Source organism: Nicotiana tabacum, chromosome 5, assembly GCF_000715075.1.
Source record: "Nicotiana tabacum cultivar K326 chromosome 5, ASM71507v2, whole genome shotgun sequence".
Taxonomy (NCBI): Eukaryota; Viridiplantae; Streptophyta; class Magnoliopsida; order Solanales; family Solanaceae; genus Nicotiana; species Nicotiana tabacum.
This window is the reverse complement of record NC_134084.1, coordinates 87,067,293-87,083,565: the sequence shown is the minus strand read 5'-3', so window position 1 is coordinate 87,083,565 and position 16,273 is coordinate 87,067,293. Positions and strand designations below refer to the sequence as shown.

The 16,273-nt window shown below is 33.0% G+C and overlaps 1 protein-coding gene across 1 annotated transcript; it reads left to right on the top strand.

Annotated features, from left to right (window-relative positions):
* The first annotated feature begins 12,961 nt into the window (after window positions 1-12,961).
* LOC142180846 (uncharacterized) lies at window positions 12,962-15,657 on the top strand. The gene is made up of 3 exons (XM_075252942.1): window positions 12,962-14,121; window positions 14,370-15,114; window positions 15,196-15,657. Exons 1-3 carry the CDS (start codon window positions 12,962-12,964, stop codon window positions 15,655-15,657), a joined length of 2,367 nt encoding a protein of 788 aa, XP_075109043.1.
* Window positions 15,658-16,273: the final 616 nt, after the last annotated feature.

Sequence of the window (16,273 nt, the reverse complement as noted above, 5' to 3'; positions counted from 1 at the left end):
CCCCTATTCACTACTTCTTCGAGGTTAGACTGGACACTTACTAGGTACGCGTTGATTTACGTACTCATACTACACGTGCTGCAAATTATTTTGTGCAGGTACATATTGTCGCTCCCCCTTTTCTCGCAAAATCGGGTTTCCATATTTGACAACTCCTTTTGAGAAGAGAAAAGGATTAGTTATTGGGAGAATCGCCACCTAACGGATTAAGGTGTGTTAGGGCACCTATTGCAAATAACTCAGATTATACCAGTTTGCATCACTTGAGATCGGGTAAGGGCTCAAATTACCTCTAGGGGAAGGTGTTATGCACCCCTCGAGGTCCACAATGATGGGTCCTGGCCGAACTTAACTTATGTGAATTAGTCTAAAGAAAGCGAAGGAATCATTTAATAGGGATGGGGGGTCCTAAGTTTTTTAGCCTATAGGATCACCCCGTGCAACATAAATAATACTTCGTAACTCCCCCAAGACGGGGGTGTTACTCATATTATTCAGCGGGCATAGACTATCACCTCCTGCTACACGATTACTCTCTTTGAATTTTTACCTAAAGCGCTCTAATCAATTCCAACACGTGTCATATACGTGCACTGCCCGTCCCTTACCTATGGTCCTGAAGGCATTGTGACCTCTATTTTGGGATGGTTCTAGACTTAGCTTAGGTTGCTCAAAATTGTAAAAACTAAGCGATATATAAAATATATTGGACTTTTCATGCAAAAGCAGATAAAGACTCAATTTAGCTTCCACACATAAGGCAGCAAATGCACGCAAAACATATTGGCGTATTGATAGTTTAATTAGTTAAGGATATTAAATCCTATAGACATGATTTCTACGTGACTCTGGATTTTAAACATGCTAACAGTAGTTTCTAGGTGATTTTGTAATTGCCCATTGATTTCAATTTAAAGAGTTTGAACTTATAGGCAGGTTATCTATGTGACTTACTCGACAATTGGCAACAAAAGTGCTTCACAATTATTAGTTACTCCTATAGGCATGCTTTCTAGTGGTATGCAGAATTCCAGTTTTAGTATTTAACACAAATGGCAGCTATCCCTATAAGCGTGCGTTCTACTTTTAGTGATTGAGTCTGTTTATTAATTCCTAAAGACATGCGTATCAACTAAGCGATTATGACGATTGATTAAGGCCTATAAACATGATTTCCAAAGAAACAGATCTGAGTATGCTATAATTTAAACTAATTATTGCATTTCCTATAGGCATGATATCTAATTATGCGAAACAAAACAGAAAGTATACTCGCAGAATTTATTTGAACCAGAATAAAATGCTTATAGGCATGTTTTCTAACCTGCGATGGCAGACATAAGCATTCAGACAAATTTTAGCACACAATTTCTGGGCATAAAATAAAACATATGGGCATGTTATCTAACATAATAATAATATAAAACCTATAGATATATTATCTACCCACAGAAAATCAAATAAACCCATTTTCCAATTTTATTATCACCCCCAATCGTTATTACACAAAATTATTACAGACCAGAATTAACTGAATAAATTACAAAGTGTGTAGTCTATAGGAAGCCTTCAGCAGGCCTAAAACAACATCTGGATAGGCCAGGCCCTTCAATCCACAACTTCTCCAAAAGCCAGTGTTCATAGAACTACAAAGTGAATAACTCACTTCTGTTTTAAAGCACGGGCTTACCAAGACCAATCCTCTGTTGTGTCAGAGTTCCCAAGGGCTTCGTGAACCTCAGGAAGTGATCACACTAGAGTGAAAAAACAAAACCAATTGAAGGGAGGATTAGAGACCAAATCCTGGTGTGTCAGAGTTCACGAGGGTCTCATAGGAACCCTGAGCAGTGCTCACACCAAAAAGGCCAAGGACAGTGCTCAGATTAGCAAGGATTAAAAGAGTGCAGGACATGATTAAGAATCATACTTAGGGATAGAGTCACACACAAAAATAGAGACAAACACTTTGAAACTAATAAGTTTTGAAACTTTAACAAGGGATCAAAACATACTTCACAAGGACAGTAAAGAATTCAGATTAAGAAAATAGCATGTTGGTGATTAGTAAGAACTAATAACATAGTAAGCACAGAATAATATGCTAACAGAATAGATTAAGGGGAACATGATAGACTGGTTTTAGGGAATGATAATTAACACACTTAAGGACAATATTGAATGCACATAATCAAACAGGTTTCATCACTAGGTTAAGACAAGCCTAACACACATAGAGAATTGAATCTAGTACAATAACATATTGAGCAATTAAATGATAGAGAGGTTTAAGTGACTTACTGATTCAGATGCAGTAGGAAAAGGTTAACTAATGAGGCAATGAACATCAATAGCAGCGAGTGACAGTGCAGATTTCTTGTCTTGGGTTTCAGCCGGCCAGAATCAAAACAGAATGTAGTAGTATAGAGTATAAAGTTTTTTAGGTAAAGTAATTTCGAGTTCTTAATCTTATCCTAAGGGGAAAGAGGGAAGTAGTTTAAATAGCAATAGACTAGGATACATAAACATGGAAAAAAATTCTTTCAATTAATTTAAGGAAAAACTCAGAACATTATTAAGGCAAACCAAGAAGAACAGTACATAAACACGTAGTCACAGTAATCAAAACAGGTCTAAGAATCAAAGATTCTTAGGTAATAATTAAGGCAAGAGTCATAAATAGATAGACAGAATCAACAGGGAAATAAAGAATCGAAACCCTAATTTTTTAGGGTAAGTAAATTAGTCAAAAACAACTAAAGGAATAACATAGATACACGAAAATATTAAAGAGAAAATACTCAAAATTAAGGAAACATAACAGATCTAAAAAGATCTGAGCCCTAATTTTGGGCGAGTAAAATTAGTTAGGAAATTCACGAAAATCACAATAGAATGCACATAGACAGGTATGCAGAACATTAAAGAAGATATTCAACCAAAAATAGAACCAGAACATATCTTAAAAGATCTGAATCCTAATTTTAGGGCAAATGAGATTACTTGCAAAAAATATTCATAGATAGACATGCAGAATACAACAAAAAAAAAGACATGCGGAAACATAAATAAGAATTTTAATAAAAATAAGAGCAAAATTTTAACAGATCTAAAAAGATCCAAACCCTAATTTTAGGGTAAATAAAGAATCAATGGAATCTCAGAGATTCGTACCCCAAAGAGATAAAAAATAAACCTAGATGAGAAAAGGAGAATGTTCGAACCAGATTTGATCCGAAATGAGAAAAATCGGCTTGCCATGTTAGGCAACCCACTATGTTATACCACAAACGAGTAACCAATAGTGAGACATAACTAATAAGGTAAGAAGATCATTGATTAGTTCCATATCCGTTTGGAATCAAAGAAAGATTTGGGGTGATGGCGCTTAGGGTTTCAGAGGGGAGGAGAGGAGGGAGTTTAAGGGAGGCGTTTGGTAAGAGTGATTAGGGTTTTTAGGGGGAGTTAAATTAAAAGAGGGGGTATTGAATAGGGGAAGATCAACGGCCGGGATTGAATGAGGGTTTGGGGCGGGTAAAACGGGTATTGGGTTAGGCGGATTGGACTAAGTAATTGGGTTGAGGTAGTTAGGTTGGTTTGGATAGCTTGGGTTCGAAAATTCAATTAAAAATTAGGGCCAGATTTTAAATACTCAATTTATTAAACAAATAATTTATAAAAAATAATAAATAAATAACAAAAATATAATTTGTGCATAAAAATGGTTAATAACAATTATTCAACACTTTTAAAATATATAAAAGTTATTTTTTGCAGAAATAAAATAATTATAAGTATATATGGGCTATTATTGCTAAATGTGCAATTTTAGCCTTTAAAATGCAAATGTATTTATGATAAATATTTAAAACCTAATATGGGGGTAAACAATGAAATTAGATGATAAAATCATCATAAAAATAATTTGTGATGCAATTAATGAGTATTTATATAATAAAACATAGGAATAAATTGATTTAAAAATATTTTAAAATTATAGAAAATAAAAAAAAATGCTTGTATGTATTTATAAATCAAGTGATGATGTATATGCACTATTTTGAAAGTATGTATGTATATTTAAAAATATTAGGAAAAAATTGGTATCAATACATATATGTCTAGTGGCCTTGTGAGATCATATGCACGGTTAATGCAGAGACTTAGGTGAGCTGTATTCCATATTACCACCCGCAACCAGCAGAGTCTCCTTCAGAGTTATTTATATTTTTTCTGTCTAATTAGTATTCGGACAGATGTTGTATTTTATTTTACTCTCTTGTTGATGCTCATGCACTCGTGACACCGGGTCTTGGGGGGTATTTATGAGTTATTTAGTAGTGTAGTTGGGAAAAATATTATCAATTACTATAAATTTTATTCCTTATTATTTAATTTAAGGAAATTTATGATTTCAAAATACTAAAATGAGTAGTCGAGTTGATAAATTATTGTTGGCTTACCTGACACCAGTGTTAGGTACCATCATGACCTTTAATGGATTTTGTGTCGTGACATGTATGTATCCCTAAAAAGTCATTTACTCCTCACTTTTGAGAAGAGAAGTAAGTGCTACTATAACTATGTTGCAATATTTAATTAAGAGTAATTTATTCACACTAACTATTTTGTCTAGAATTAAGTATTTCCTTAATGGGTGTGCCCAAAGTAAATTGATCATTTATTGTAGACCAGAGGGAGTAAAAGTCAATTTGACTGGTGGGGAGTACCTCCACATTTTGGGGTCTATGCTGGTAATTTACAATTTGGGAGTATCCACGGTTCATTACTTTTTTTTGGTGTGGCATTTATGCCCATACCCTAAGTTTCATATGGCAACCAGTTTGTATGCAACGTTATTGAAAAGTAACCATTATTTAATGCAGAGATAAAATCTAGGCAAAAGTACCTTAGTGAAATACGGAAAGTTACAACGTAATGTCGCGCCCCAATTTCTCGTGAAAGCGGGTTTCGACATGTGACAACTCTTTTAATTGGGTATTAAAAGAGAAGAGTCCCCACCTAACGATTTTGAGGTGATTAAGGACACCTATTATAGAAATAACTCTTTTGACTAGTCAACGCCACCAAAGATCGGGTAAAGGCTTAAATTACCTCAAATAAAAGGTGTTAGGCACTCTTCGAGATCCACAACTGTGGGTCCCGACCAAACTTTAGACTATGTGGATTATATAATTAGGCTAGTGATCAAATAAAATGAAGGAAAATTCAGAAGTTGTTGAGTTTTATTAAAACATGTGAGAATCAGTACAAGTCTCAATAACTACAAAGATATAAACCACATTGATCTATGTTAAATGACTAAGTGTGAATAACATGCACATAAACAAAAAGGGGGGGGGATCCTAAGTTTTTTAGCCTAAAGAATCACCCCGTACAACATAAATAATACTTCGCAACTCCCTTTAGGCAGGGGTTGCTCATATTATTCAGCGGGCACAGACTATCATCTCCTGCTACCCGATTACTATGTTAAAGTTATTTACATGAAGGCGTTCTAATTCAATTCTAAATTATATCCTATGCGTGCACTACCCGTCTCATGCCTATGATCCAGGAGGCTTTGGACCTACTATTAGGTAGTTCTAGACTCAAATCAGGTGCTCAAAAGGATAAAACTAGGCAACAATCAAAAACAAATAGGACTATATACAATTGCAATAAAAGGCTCAAGTAACCTCCACACATAAGCACGAAAGACGCAAACAGATTTCTGGTGAGGCAGTAGACGGAACTAAGATATATTAGAATAGTTAAGTCCTATAGGCATGATTTCCATGTGATTCTGTATTATGTAGGCAGTGCTGTAATTTCTAGACTAGCGTATTGGCAAATCAAAACGTCACAAATCCTATAAACATGATAACTAATCGTTTGCGTAATAAGTTGATGAAAACAATCCCGTAATTCTAAATTACTAATGCTGATTTTATAGATATGCATCTTAGGTAGGTGACAGTACCCTATAGACATGATCTCTAATAGACGCATAATTATGCAGTGAGGTCGTTTGAAAACACAGGGTTAATAGCGTCAATAAACACCCTAAAGGCAGGATTTCTAGTAATTGATAATTAGACTTGATTTTATAAAACTTTATCCCTATAGTCATGCTATTTAAGTGAGGCAGTACAAAATCAACATGAAGCAGTTGATTAATTAGTTAAGACTATATGGTCATGGTATCTAGATAAGCAAAGGTATCACATTGTTGTATCCTATAGGCATGTTATCTAAGAGCGTTGAATAGTAGACATGGAAACAAGTGTAGCATATTTGACAAGTGAAGTGAAGTGTGTGCGTGATTCCTATAGGCTTTCTTCTATTAGTGTACAACACATTAAACTAAATAACATATACGGCATGCTGAATGAAATAGCAAATAGACTACATAGACCCTATAGGCATATTTGTTACGATGCAAGCATTAGAATATACATGTTTTCCCTGACTTCACTAATACCCCAATTATTTGTTGTTATAAGTTATAGGACCAAAATGGAATACGAACTCAAAGGTGATAGAAATACAGACTGAAACAAGTACAAGCCATATCAAACAATATAGGCCCTGCTACAAACAATCCCGTTAATTTCTGGGCCTTCAGCAACCCCATCAACCAACAACCAACCCCATCACAAGGGCAGTAGAATCTTCCCAAGTCCAACAATACATATAGCCCAACATCAGGCCCAACGAATAACTTACTTGGCCAAACGGATGTCAAACTTAACCAAACAGGTGACAAACCACTCATAGGATTGATTAATAACTTTTCACAATTAACTCCTAAAGCTGTAACACATAGACAAAAATATATGAAATATTGGCAAGTTCACAAGGCAGATTCATATTTGTATTTTCAGAAACAAAGCTAAAGTAACAATTTTGACCATCATAGGATAGTAAACTATTCTAAAAAAAGTTTCAAAAGTAAACTGATTCAAAATTAGCCTAAAAAACTTTAGACACAAAATCTAAAAATGAAAATCTAATAGAGTCGTAGACAAGAACAAGTAGAGCATAGCCTTCACATGAAAGATTTAACATGAAGGCTTAGTGAAGACAACATAACAGAACATGTTCATGATCGAGAAACTTTAACATGCTGCGTATCAATTACGATATCAGAAAACTTATAGTAAACAAAAACATGTCAACTTCATATCAATAGGACAGACAAGCATCAAACATTACCCTAGTAGGCCATATATAGGAGAAGATATTGGTTATGATATTTACTCTAAAGGTCTCAACTAATATTGAGGAACACAGGATTGAGCAAGTCAAAAACATAATAAAGTTACAAATAGCATGGGAACAGGTCATAGCTGACAGTAGAACTAAAAAGATAACAGGTTGGGCATGAATGTCTCAACAGGGATTAGAACACATTCTAGGTATGGGTTGGTTATTCATAATAGTGAAGGACAAGGTAAGAAACCAAACTCAGAATAAGCAACAATAATAAGCATTCGAGCACATACATTAGCAGGAAGACTTAAGAAGGAAGAATCAAGGTCACAAATAGGAAGATTGAACTACTAGAAGTCATAGAGCCTCAAGAAGAGCTTCAAAACATATAATGGCATATTGATTCATACAAATTCTTAGAGACATAGATTTGCAGAGGAGGAATACAAACAGAAAGAAATGAAATTGTAAGAGTTATATATACATTACCAGTTACAGAAGAACAAGTAAACAAGAGGAGTAATTTTGGCAACACTTCAGGGTTAATAGCAAAACGAACAGTAGAACCCAGGAATCTCAGTGCGTCAGAGTTCCCAAGGGTTTAGAATGAACTCGGGCAGTGCTCACACTAAGAAAGGTTCGAGAATTGAATTCCAATGGCCTTAACTTTCAGTCGGCCAAAAAATTGAGCCTCGGAATAGTATAAGACCAGAAAGAATAAGAGAACAATAGTAGTTTTTTATTGATTCTAGTCCGTTCAAAGGGGAAATTAGGGAGGGGTTTATATAGTAGTAGAAACTGAAAGAACGAACATGGAAAGAAGTCTAATCACACATAATAAGGAAAGAAAATCAATCATACAGAATAAGGAAAATGCCACATGCAATCTAATTTCAAATCAGAATTAGGGAAACGAGTAAGGAAAACCCTATTTAAGCCATATTTGATGGAAATATACCCAAATCAGAGAGATACTCTGTGTCCTTTGATGTACCTAGCCGGAATCCTACAATATCTTTAAGATCGAATCCATTTGGACCCGATTTACACGAGATACACCTTCCATATATGGAACGATACTCAATATCACCATATCAGAGCGGTAAGCATTCAGAAAAGGCAAGAAAACCTCTGGTTTGAAGGAAATATGCAGAGAAAGGGCGAGACAATTCCAGTCGCTAGGTTTAGTTTTAAGAGATGAAGGGAAGTGTTTGAAGGCGGCGGAAACGGAAAATGGGGTATAGGGTTTAGGTTATGGGGATGTAAGGAGAAGTTGGGGTTTATTATGGGTCGTTGATCATCTGAGATCAACGGCCATGATTAAAAGGAAATGGGGCGGGTTAGGAGAAAGGGTCCCGATCGGGTTAGAAAAATTAGAGGGGCCGTTTTGTTTGGGCTGGGGAATTGGGTCAAGTGTTTTGGACTTATTTTGGTCCGAAAATTCACTTTAAAATTGGGACATAATTAAATACACGAAATTATTGAAAAAATAAATTATAAAAATGACCTATAAGTAATAAAAATATTATTTATGCAGTAAAATGCTTAAAAATAACAGTTTGACATTATAAAAATATAAGAGATTCTATCTTAGTATAAATAATATAATATAAAAAAAACTTAAAGAGGATACTAAAGTAAGATAGTGAAGGGAAGGAGTACAAATGTAGCATAAAAATTATTATAGTGCATATAAAAAGTTCAAAGTTAGCTTGGAAGGAATTTATATGATTATTATATATTATTCAAATAAGAACATAATTTATAGAAGATTAAGCTTTAATTAATTTCGGATATATTTTAATTAATTCTGGATAAATTTTAATTATTTCAGAATCCTAAATATAAAGACTTAATTCAAACATGGAGAATTTAATAAACAAAATTTCAGCTATGCTCAAGATATTATGGAGTAAATATTAAGAAAAACAACATTAAAGAATTATAGTTATTTTGCAATAAAAATTGTATGCTCAAAGATTTTTTTACGTGTCTTTTTGACAAGTAAGCTAACGTTTAGCCTTAAATTTTTTCTAATTTTTAGTACTACCAATTATACTTGTGTTATCTAGTTCAATTAGGAAAGAATTTATGAAAGGTAAATCTTAAATGATTTTAAAGTCTTAAATATTAGAATCTATATTAATATTTTAAACAAGGAAAGATTTAATAGTCAAAGTTTAGTTGATTTTAAAGTGCTAAATATTAGGAAAATAACTTAAGTTACATTTTGTCCAAAATAAAATTTATTTTTAAAGGGTAAAAAAGGCGAACGACATTTCGTTAATAGCTTTCGTGTTTTTAATATACTAATAGATAATAGATAATAAATAATAGATTAGGAGCTTATTAGCTTTTTTCGGAAGTTAAAAAAAGAGCTAACGCCTTCTTATGCTGTAGTTTTTTAAATAATTAATATTTCAATTCAATTTGTAACTAGCCATGAGCCCATGACATTTCTCTTTCTCGCCTTTTACTTGTCTCAAAGTTTAATTATTGGTTGCAAAATTTTAATCCACAATTGATTAAGGAAACAAGGCAGTAGTTGTGAGATTCTGTTTTTGTGAATATTTAATGGAAGGTTGGGTTGTTACTGTGATTTGGTGTGAAGATGACAGGAGGGTTCTGGTGATAAAAATGATTATTGAGATATTTTAACAATTAAGCATAATTAATTAGAGTAAAAATATAAATAATAAATAAACCCTAAAAATAAACATGAATGCCCAGACGAATGAGTTGCGTATCGAGTATTGGGTCGAGTAAGTTTTAGCCGGATGTTCTAGTTGGCTTAAATGGCCTCCACGTGTCCCTCCGTTAACTTGATGGTATGATCGAATAGTATAACAAAGGGTAATTTTAAATAATTTTTAATAATATAAGGGTATATTTTGACTATTTTTCGTGTAATATTTGCACATCGAGCTAATGACGTTGAAGGAGAAAACCCCTTGTTTAATTTAAGGGTATTTGCGTCTAAATATTACTCCAATTATACTTATTATAAACTGGATAGACATTAAAATAGGGTATTTGAATATGGGTGTCAATGAATATTTTAAAATGGAGTAAACCGATCGAATCATACCATACCGAATTGATTTTTAACTTTCTTTTAATAAAATCGTATGTTTTTATATAAATCTATAACCGTACTAATATTTAAGATAAGTTTTTTATTTTATGAAAATAAACAGAAAAAATACCGAACTGTACTGAATAAATTTACCTGGGAAAAATATATTTATATATTAAATTTAAAAATAATAAAGCAGAAATTATGAAAACGGTTACTAGTCAACAAGTAATTAAACTCAAAATTCTAATTCTCAAACCTACTATACTAGTGCTATTGAAACTAAAATCTTTCCAGTATATTCACTAGCAAGACACAAGGCATTTTAGCGATTATGAGAGCAAACTAGAATGTATTGAATATGTTTCCTTTCGTATAATTTAAATTTATATTTTCGAATATTTAATCTTCTATAGATTTTATTCTGGAGTCCTAACTTGCATAATATCTTTAAACTCGTGTGATTTATATTTTCTTTGTCTTCGCTTAGTTTTTTTTACGCTGTTGTAGAATAGTTAATGTATTTATACTCTGGTCATTTTTTATGTTTTCTTAATTTGTCACCTTTTAAATAGTAGAAATGTGCAGAAAGTTTTGCTAAGTTCTATAAAAGTACATGCATTATGTTTCTACCAGTGATTTTTAAATGATATTTAAAAAATATTGAAAATTAATCAGATTGTACCAATACCAAAGAAAAATTGATACGGTTTCTAAAAGTCTAATTTTGCTTATACATAATAATAATAGAATAAATGAAAATGTTATATGATATAAATTTTATAAAATAATGTGCTGAATCAATCCATTGACACCCATAAGTTGGAACCAGAGTACAACATTTTGTAAGAAATCAATTGGTCTCTCACTCTCGTTCCTTTCTTTGCTCTCAGTCCTCGTCTCCACCGTTCCTCGCCACCGCCCACCGGCACAAAAAGGTCACTTCTCTCTCTCTTATATGGTTGAATGAAAAGTATGAGGGAAATACAAAGGATTAAGAAAAGGCTCCCAACATTCCCAATGTACTGATAGAAAACTAGGTAGGTACTCTGTGCGTAGGCAGGGTAACTGTAAATTCCCAACATTAGAACCGTGAATTAAACGGTATAGCTCTCTTTTACTTTTTAATTTTTCTTTTTCTTTATTGTTCGTTTGGTTTTTTTAATATTTTTATTATGTTTTAAAATTGAAATTGTTAATAAATAGCAGCAGCAACATGGAGAAGTGAGATCCCAAAAACATCTCAGAGGCAAACAAGTTCGCTTATTTTTTTTTTTTTTTGATGATTTCATCACCCAAAAAGTCAAAAAACTAACCAAGCACGAAATATTTCGGGCGAACGGCACAAATAGCCACTAAAAGCTGTGACTTTTATTTTAAAGCCACTGTTTTCAATGTATTTAGACTTTAGTCACTCCTTTTAAAAAACTTATACCTGACTGGACGAAAATACCCTTTAGGTATAACTTATACCTACGCTATCAACACAAGCAGCAGTTACACAAAGAAAAGAAGCGAGCAACAGCAGCAGTTACCACAACGGCGATCAACTAAGGACGAACCACCATTTCTCTTCCCGATTTCAAAAATTCAGCAATCTAATCCAAAAAAACGACATAGATAAACAGTAAGTTGTAATTTCATGTGTTTCTATCAATTTTTATTTCGCTATAGTTATACTTTTTTAGATCTGTATTGATTTGATTATATATTAGATAAGAATTTGATTTTTTGTTGAATTTCTGGATTGATAAATTTATATACACCGCCTCCTAGCAGTCCTTAACTTTTAATTCCATGTTTAAATGTTAAAGGACAGGCAGTCCTTAGCTTTTAATTTCTGGTCAAAAGTTAAGGACTGACAGTCCTTAACTTTTAATTCCATGTTTAAAACTTAAGGACTGACAGTCCTTAACTTTTTATTCCATGTTTAAATGTTAAAGGACAGGCAGTCCTTAGCTTTTAATTTCTGGTTCAAAAGTTAAGGACTGACAGTCCTTAACTTTTAATTCCATGTTTAAAACTTAAGGACTGATAGTCCTTAACTTTTAATTTTAATTCCATGTTTAAATGTTAAAGGACAGACAGTCCTTAGCTTTTAATTTCTGGTTCAAAAGTTAAGGACTGACAGTCCTTAACTTTTAATTCCATATTTAAAACTTAAGGACTGACAGTCCTTAACTTTTAATTTTAATTCCATGTTTAAATGTTAAAGGACAGACAGTCCTTAGCTTTTAATTTCTGGTTCAAAAGTTAAGGACTGGCAGTCCTTAACTTTTAATTCCATATTTAAAACTTAAGGACTGACAGTCCTTAATTTTTAATTTTAATTCCATGTTTAAATGTTAAAGGACAGACAATCCTTAACTTTTAATTCCATGTTTAAAACTTAAGGACTGGCAGTCCTTAACATTTAATTCCATGTTTAAATGTTAAGGACTGACAGTTCTTAACTTTAACTACATGTTTAAATGTTAAAGGACTGACCGTTCTTAACTTTAATTACATGTTTAAATGTTAAGGACTGCCAGTCCTTAACTTTAATTACATGTTTAAATGTTAAGGACAGACAGTCCTTATCTTGGTCTTGCACTTACAATACACCTGTTCTTAATTCTACAAGGATTGCTTTATAACGTATGTCCTTTATTTCTCATTCTCTTGACTTGTAGGATGGAAACAATATGCATAATAGTTGCTTTTAATGGTAGATGGACTGAAGACTATAAATATCTTGATCATCAAACAAAGCTTTTCCTAGCACCTGAGTCAATTCAGTTTGAAGATTTCGTTAAACAGATTTTTGAGCTTATTGAATTGGATAGAGAAAAGTTTGAAATAGTGATATGGTTTGATATCAACCTTGGAACAAGCAAAGGAATGCTTGTATCCAAAGATTTAGATCTTCACACATGTATAAAGTTGCTAAAATCTCATTCACTCTTCAAGAGCTGTCGTTTCATAGTTGATATTTCGGAAAGAGTTTTTGCATCAACAAGCAATGAACATGCCAACACAAAAACTCAACATGACAATCAAGAGCGATGCCAACAGATAGTTGAAGTAGATATGGTTGAAGCTCAACCATTAAATGAAGAGGTGCATCAAACATTTGATTCTATTCAAGTAGAAGGACAAAGCATTATAGAGATTGACAACGAACAAGCTTTGGGTATTCAAGTCTTAGAGAGTGCACCGGTAATCGAAGTAGTTACTGACAAAACCTGCACTCAAATAACTAAACGAAGATCAAATTTGAAACAAAAAGAATCCCCAACTACGATATTAAGAGAAAATGCTTCTTTGGATCAAATAAAAGTCGGATCAGTATTTGACAAGAAGAAGAGCATAATTAATTGTTTTTCTAATGTAGCAATCAAAGGACATTTTGAATTCAAAGTTGTTAGATCAAGCTCAATAAGATATTCGTTGACATGCAATGATGATAGGTGTCGTTGGTGTGTGCGTGCTTTCAGAATTAAAGACTCAACATTATTCAAGATAGTAAAGCTTGAGAAAAATCATGACTGCTCTGTTAACACTAGGAAAGCAGATCAAAGGCATGCTACTTCAAAGTTGATTAGTGGTTACATTATCGATAATCTTCGGGACCCAAGATTTGAAGTTACACCAGCTTTTGTTATGGCAGAGATGCAAAAATTGCATGGACTAGACATTGGATATCACAAGGCGTGGCGTGCTATTCAACATGCTTCCGCTTTAATAAGAGGAAGTCCCGAAGAAAATTATGAATTATTGTGTTCATACTTGTATATGATGACAAGTAAAAACCCGGGAACTTATACTAACATAAAGATAGACGACAACAACAGGTAAACAATTTAGGACATGCTGTCTTTAGCCTTGTTAACTTTTGAGTTATAACCAGAAGTTGAGGACTGCCTATCCTTAAGTTTTGAACTTGTAATTAAAAGTTAAGGACTTCCAGTCCTTAAGTTTTGAACTTTGAAATAAAAGTTATGGACAACATGTCCTTAACTTTATAACTTGTAAATGTAAGTTAAGGACTGACTGTCCTAAACTTCAGGTATTTTAACCTTGTTTTATATTGTATTTTCAGGTTTCTTTATATGTTTTACGCATATGGATCATCGATAGCTGGTTGGAATCATTGTAGACCAGTGATTGCTATTGATGCGACTTTTTTGAAGTCAAAATATCGTGGTGTTTTAATGATTTCAGTTTCAAAAGATGCAAATAACCAAATTTTCCCATTAGCCTTTGGAATAGCAGAATCTGAAAATAACAATTCCTATGAGTGGTACTTTAGTCAGCTTCGCAATGCAATTGGGAGCAGTGAGAATTTGATTTTTTTATCAGACAGACATCAAGCTATTGCAAATGGCATTGTAAAGGTATATCCTGAAAGCCATCATGGGATTTGTATCTATCATTTGGAGCAGAACCTAAAGCGAAGAAAGGTGAAAAATGAGGTCATAAAACTTTTCCAAAGTGCTGCAAGAGTATACAAGCGTAAAGAATTTGACATATACATGTCAGATATTGCATATGTAGATAAGAAAACTTATGACTACTTGATGGAAGAACCACCGGAAAGATGGGCACGTTCTTGTAGTCCACAACGAAGATATGACATGCTCACAACAAATATAGTTGAGTCGATGAATTCAGTGCTATTAGAAGCAAGGAAGCTGCCTATACTAAGAATGATGGATTTCATTCAAGTGAAGCTACAACATTGGTTTTATGAAAGAAGAAATAAAGTAGAAGGAACATTTTATGATGTTTATTGTTGGGTAGAGGAGGAATTGAAGAACAGAATAGATTTAGCATTTACTTTGAACGTAAGTATTATGTTTTATGTTTATATTATGATTTTGACATTTTTTAACATAATGTACTCACTTATTTTTTCAACATTGAAGGTCTTCCCTGTTGATTCATGGCGTTCTAGACTTGAAGAAGAAGGAATAACTTTCTTGGTGGACTTAAACAAAAGAACATGTGATTGTTTTCAATTTCAACTTGATGAATTACCATGCATACATGCAATTGCAGCTATCGAGAAGAGAAACATCAAGAAGTCCGACTTTTGTTCGCACTGGTACTTAAAAGAATCTTGGCTGAAAACATATGAAAGACAAATACATCCTGCAGGACATACTGATTCATGGATTGTACCAGAGAGTGTTAAGTCACAAATTGTTAAACCTCCAGATTTTAAAGTGCCACCAGGTAGAAGGCAAAAGAAAAGGCATATTCCTGCTACCGAGCCATCAAAAATAACATTCAAATGTGGTCATTGCAGAAGAATTGGTCATAATAGAACAACTTGTATATATTCTCCGGCACTCCATCCATTTTCAAGAAAGTATAGAGAAGAGTAGAAATATACACTTATGTTTATCGACTCTTTTAAGTTTTTGCTATAGATTGTATTCATTATTATTCTAATTTGAGCGGATGCCTAGATTTTCAATATTTATATCTTGTTACGTTCTTTTAATTTCTTTTGAGTTCAACAATTAAAAGTTATTAACAGGAGTCAGTAAGTTCAACTTGCAATTTTGAAAACGTAATGACTGTCTGTCCTTAACTTTGAATTTTAAGTTCAAACGTTAAGTACATGAGGTCCTTAAGTTATAGTCCCATATTAAAAACGTAATGACTGTTTGTCCTTAACTTTGAATTTCAAGTTCAAAAGTTAAGGACATGAGGTCCTTAAGTTATAGTCCCATGTTAAAAACTTAAGGACTGTATATCCTTAACTTTGAATTTCAAGTTCAAAAGTTAAAGATATGAGGTCCTTAAGTTATAGTCCCATGTTAAAAACTTGAGGACTGTTTGTCATTAACTACAGGAGTCCTTAAGTTTGAAATACAAGTTAAAAACTTAAGGACTGTCTGTCCTTAACTTTAAATTTTAAGTTCAAACGTTAAGGACATGAGGTCCTTAAGTTATAGTCCCATGTTAAAAACTTGAGGACTGTCTGTCCTTAACTTT

Coding starts and splice junctions, on each gene's coding strand:
- LOC142180846 (XM_075252942.1), top strand. CDS start 12,962: ATGGAAACAATATGCATAATAGTTGCTTTTAATGGTAGATGGACTGAA. Junction 14,122..14,369: donor AAGATAGACGACAACAACAG/GTAAACAATTTA, acceptor TTGTATTTTCAG/GTTTCTTTATATGTTTTACG. Junction 15,115..15,195: donor ATTTAGCATTTACTTTGAAC/GTAAGTATTATG, acceptor TCAACATTGAAG/GTCTTCCCTGTTGATTCATG.